At 42.6% G+C, this 5,228-nt stretch overlaps 1 protein-coding gene across 1 annotated transcript in view; it reads left to right on the top strand.

Annotated features, from left to right (window-relative positions):
* Positions 1–4,064, top strand: part of uvrag (UV radiation resistance associated gene) — a gene marked incomplete at its 3' end in the record, with an annotated part of 23,529 nt that extends 19,465 nt beyond the window's left edge. Inside the window, exon 8 of the mRNA XM_010791937.1 lies at positions 3,938–4,064. Within this exon, the coding sequence (XP_010790239.1) occupies positions 3,938–4,064 (127 nt within the window). The remainder of the gene's footprint in view (positions 1–3,937) is intronic.
* Positions 4,065–5,228: the final 1,164 nt, after the last annotated feature.

Below are 5,228 nucleotides of genomic sequence, written 5' to 3'. Positions count from 1 at the left end.
GTCTCGTGAAGTTTTTTTTAAATGCTATAGTTTGAAATCTGCCAAGATAGTTTTATGTTACTGAACAATCATCTGGGTGCAAGCACGGCGTGGTAGTGGCTAAGGATGCGGTAGCTGCCTCAAGCCGATGACGAGCGCACTGAAGATGTGGTGCGAAAAATATGCCAGAAAAATCCGAATCTTGCTATAAAGCAACGCCTTTTTATATAGTTGTTACGAATTTTAGCTCATCCAGCTTTTTGAAAGCCGATGAGAAGAGCCAAGAAGCATGTAAGAATAGCTGGACCCTCCGCCCCCCCCCCCCCCCCCCCCCCCCCCAACCCCCCCCATTTGCAGCCAGAATAAGCAACTCCAATCGTCCCCTCGACAGGTGGCAGGATAAACTCACATGAAGACAGCGCCAAGCTCTGGAGTATATGTCTGTGAGGTCTTCACAAGCCGAAACATGTACGTCCTATGCGTTGCATATGAGAGCGACATTGCACTTCTCAAGGAGGCCCCTTGAAAGGCTTAATGTTGTGGACTGCTACTCATTCGAGAGAAGGGATCCCGCATCATGGAGCATCGCACAGGCAATGTTTCAGAGTTGTTATGAAAAATGAAGCGCAGCCTGGAATTTTGGGTGTGCTTTTTGAGGATCAGAAGACATAACAAAAGTGAGCAGGAAATGTGTTACATTGTGTCAGTGGTAGCCAAGGGAGAGTTTTGCTCAGATTTCCTTTGGTTCATTCATTTGTAAGGTGAAACGACACGCGACAGGACATACATACGGGCTCGAGCAAGCTCTTCTATGCTTGTGGCTTAGAGGTGAGTGGCAAGACGAGCTTGTTTCTGTATGCACAGACGGAGCTGCAGTGAACGTGCTGAGCTTACAAGCGGGTCGTCCCAAACTGCGTAAACAGGTGAAGATTGGATTCCCTTGTGCATATTATGGTGTATTGCCCACCCCTCGAAGAACTGTGCCCAAGTCAGACTGATCGCATGTTTCCCTCACAGCCCCTATCCCGGTTCTCCCCTGTGACCCCAATGCAACTGTCCACCCTCATGGCTGGAATGAACTCCACCTGCACTCTGGACCCCATACCAACTACAATTTGTCAGGGAATGCCTCCCTCCCATCTCCCAACTCATAACCACAATCATTAACTCCTCCCTCTGCTCTGGATCAGTCCCCCCCTCACTCAAACTGGCTGCTGTTACAAAAAAAACCTGGACTCACACCTGACGTCATGTCCAACTTTCGGCCCATCTCCAATCTCCCCTTCCTATCAAAACTACTCGAACGTGTTGTAGCCTCTCAACTGAAATCCCACCTCAGCTCCAATAACCTGTTTTGACCCTTTCAATCAGGATTCCGCACAAAGCACAGCACAGAAACAGCCCTCCTCAGAATCACTAACGACCTCCTCCTCTCCTCAGACTCCGGCAATCTCAACATCCTCATCCTCCTCGACCTCACAGCAGCGTTCGACACCATCAACCATACCATCCTGCTGTCCCACCTGGAATCATCTCTTAACATCACTGACACTGCACTCTCCTGGTTGAAATCATACCTCACCAACAGACACCAGTTCATCCACATAAATAACTGCACTTCCTCCACTGCCCCTCTGTCCCAAGGCGTCCCCCAGGGTTCGGTGCTTGGTCCTCTCCTTTTCATGCTCTATCCTTGGAAAAATCATCCGCCGCCACAACCTCCAGTATCACTGCTACGCGGATGACATCCAACTCTACATTTCCACAAAAACCATCACTGCCACAACTCACTCCACACTCACCAACTGTCTCTCAGAAATTAAATCCTGGAGGCAAACAAACTACCTTCAACTGAACTGCGACAAATCAGATATCATCATCATCGGACCCACATCCCGCACCAATACCACCCAGAACTTCAACCTCACCCTTGACAACACCACTCTAACCCCCTCCTCACATTCGCAACCTTGGAGTAATCTTTGACAGCCAGCTCAAATTCGACAAACACACAAACCATATCACCAGGACTGCCTTCTTCCATCTGAAAAACATCGCCCGCCTCCGCCCCTCACTCTCCTTCCCAGCTGCTGAAACCCTCATCCACGCATTTATCACCTCAAGACTGGACTACTGCAATAGCATCCTGTATGGTTCATCATCCAAAATTCTAAATAAACTACAATACATCCAGAACTGCGCTGCCCGCCTCCTCCTCCACACCCGCTCCAGAGACCACATCACCCCGTCCTTCAAAACCTCCACTGGCTCCCTGTCCGTCAACGAATACACTTCAAAATCCTTCTGCTAACACACAAAGTTCTCAATAACCAGGGCCCCCCCACTACCTCACCGACCTGATCCACCCCTACACCCCCTCCCGCAGCCTTCGTTCATCAGAAGCGAACCTCCTCTCTATCCCCACAAAAACCAAGCTCCGAACCTGGGGGGACAGAGCCTTCTCCATCGCTGCCCCACCCTCTCGAACTCCCTTCCACAACACATCAGAGACTGCACCGACCCCCTCACTTTCAAAACACTGACCAAAACACACCTCTTCTGACTGGCTTTTAATTTGTGAATTATGCTGGGTTGCTGTTTTAATATTTATTTATTTTTTATTTCTATTTTTTATTCCATTTTATCATGTTTTATCAAACCACTGTAAAGCGTCTTTGAGCACCTGGAAAAGCGCTTTGAAATAAAATGTATTATTATTATTATTTATTATAATACATCTGAGGCTTCTCTTTTAAGGGATGAGCTGCCAGCTCTTTTTGTAATTAAATCAATGAAATCCTGTTAATATAAAGCAGTTTTTTTCAATGACCTCACACTGATGCTGTCAGGGAGCATATGGTGGGAGAGACGCCAGAGGAGAGTTGTGGGTACAAAGAGTCAAAGACGGACACTCATCTGGAGTGGATGGGCTTTATTGTGGTCTCTCACTCCGGGGTGTGTACATTCACAGGTTGTGGCGTGTCCTGGTTCTCTGTGTGTTGGCAGTTGAATAGCAATAATCAGCTCTGGATCAAATATTCTGTGAGAATGACTCATGACTGTTCATTCTAACTTCAGAATGCTTTGCCAGTTTTCCTGCTTTAACAAAATTAAAGATAATGTTGAATGCATCTGCAGGTTGGAGAATGCTTAATTAAAATGATTTATTTCTATTTGAACCATTTCTCTTATTATATAGTATTTAGTCTGACTTTTGTATATCATAATATATACAGTAAATGAGGCTGCAGTTATTATTTCCACTGTTGGATAATCCTTAAATGGTTTGGTCTTTTCATCAACTCATATAATAGTGAGAATGCACTAATCTTCTAATTTCAAAATGCTGATTATTATTTAATGAAGTGCTCAAATGTTGGTTTTGTTACAAATCATATATATTTAGTTGTCGGTCATAAAGAAAACAGAAAGTATTTTATGAAATGTATAAAACAGTCTAATCTAATATATATCCAAGATAATCTTGTGTGGTTATATATGTATATATATATATATATATACATCTAATATGTTAGCAACTTTAATCTGAATTTCTTCTTCTTCTTCTTCTTCTTCTTCTTCTTCTTCTTCTTCTTAAAAACACTTAAATTGATGAATTGACATCAAGTTGAATCAAACTTTAGGCTTTTGATTCGGCAATATGTTACTGAAATAAGGTTATTGATAAACAAGCGTGCTGTCCTCCACCTTTAAGCCAATATCTGAGTCCCTGTCCATCTTCTCATTGACTGCTGACAGTGGAGTCTAGATTATTGAGCTCAGTAGATCTGAAATAAATCAATGTGACTTGAATGAATTTGATGGAGCTAGTAGGAATGTAAAGGTATTTCAAATGGTTATAAACACAGATTACTGCTGTGCCCACATACTAAACAAGTTCCTTAATCCTCTTTCTCTGTTTTGTCTCCGTGTTGTTGTCTTGTGTTGCTATGAGAAGAAGAAGGAGCGAGAGTGCATGCAGCTGCGTATCGCTGTGCTGCGGAGCGAGCTGCAGCGACAGAGGAAGGCGCTTGGCAGGGAGATGGAACTTCGGCAGAAAGAGAGTGCACGGCTTCAGAAGAAAGGTAACGCTGTGGGGGCTCATACCACACTCAGACTGATGCAATGTTTCCCTGTGAAATGCAGGATGGGAAGGCTTATGGCTTGGGTATAGAATGGTGCAGTGATGATGTCTTTGTGTGGGTCAAACCGGAATAACAAGGGCTCCCTCAACAAAAAGTAAAAAAATTAATTCCATTGTATTTCTGGAATATTACAGTAAATAATATCTGTGGGAAACAAACATTTCTCCACATATTAACACCACTTTATCATTTTTCAAGCATAAATGCAAACACCAGAAATAAATAACTAACAAAATATCTATAAATAAACTACGTCATGGTCACCCGCTAAGCTAAAGCCAGACTTTTATGTGCAGTGATGACATTTAGTAGTCTCATTTGGCCACTTGTAAACAACCAAGCTAACGCTTCAGACAATCCCCATTAGGCTATTAACTGGCATTTATATATGGAAAAGTCGCGTAAGCTTGTAGTTACCACTGACCTGTGTTCAGAAATAAAACCAAAAACCCATAAATAAAATTTAACTTTAAGACTAAGGAACCTGAAAGTGCTAAACTGCTAACTCATTTCCTGCTTTAGGACTCAATCCTGCTATTGCTTTATTCATGTTTTAATAACAATATCATTGTTTAACAGATAAATACAGTCTCAGATATAATTATCAGCTGTTTCAGTTCTGGACATTTCATTTTGCTGAACAGTGCCCTTCTATTCCAATATTAAGTAATGCACCATTTTAGCATGCTCTTTAGCCACAAGCAACTTTGCCAAACATGTGATAACTGAATACACACAAGGCTGCATATTGATGTTTATATTCAGAACACTAGATGAGCTCAAAATCACTGCTTTTGCGTAACAGGACCATACTGGTGGCAATACCAGTGAAAGGCATTTAGAGTTGCATACATATCACGTGAGATGATTCATCCCCCTGTAACTCAGTAATAGTGCTACATACATTAAAAGCTTTTGTACTTGTACACCATTACATGGTGATAAACATGCAGAAATCAACTTGTATTATGAACTACAGGGCTGTGTTGCAGCTACTAATGGAATATGAAACAAAGAAAACATAAATGACAATCTTGTGACAGTTTGATCATGATTTTGTCTTTACAGAAAGCAAAGGCCTAACCAGAATATTTGTATTTGTAT

This window comes from Notothenia coriiceps, unplaced genomic scaffold (assembly GCF_000735185.1).
Source record: "Notothenia coriiceps isolate Sejong01 unplaced genomic scaffold, NC01 NC01_scaffold00036058, whole genome shotgun sequence".
NCBI classification, from domain to species: Eukaryota; Metazoa; Chordata; class Actinopteri; order Perciformes; family Nototheniidae; genus Notothenia; species Notothenia coriiceps.
This window is presented reverse-complemented; position numbering and strand designations above follow the sequence as displayed.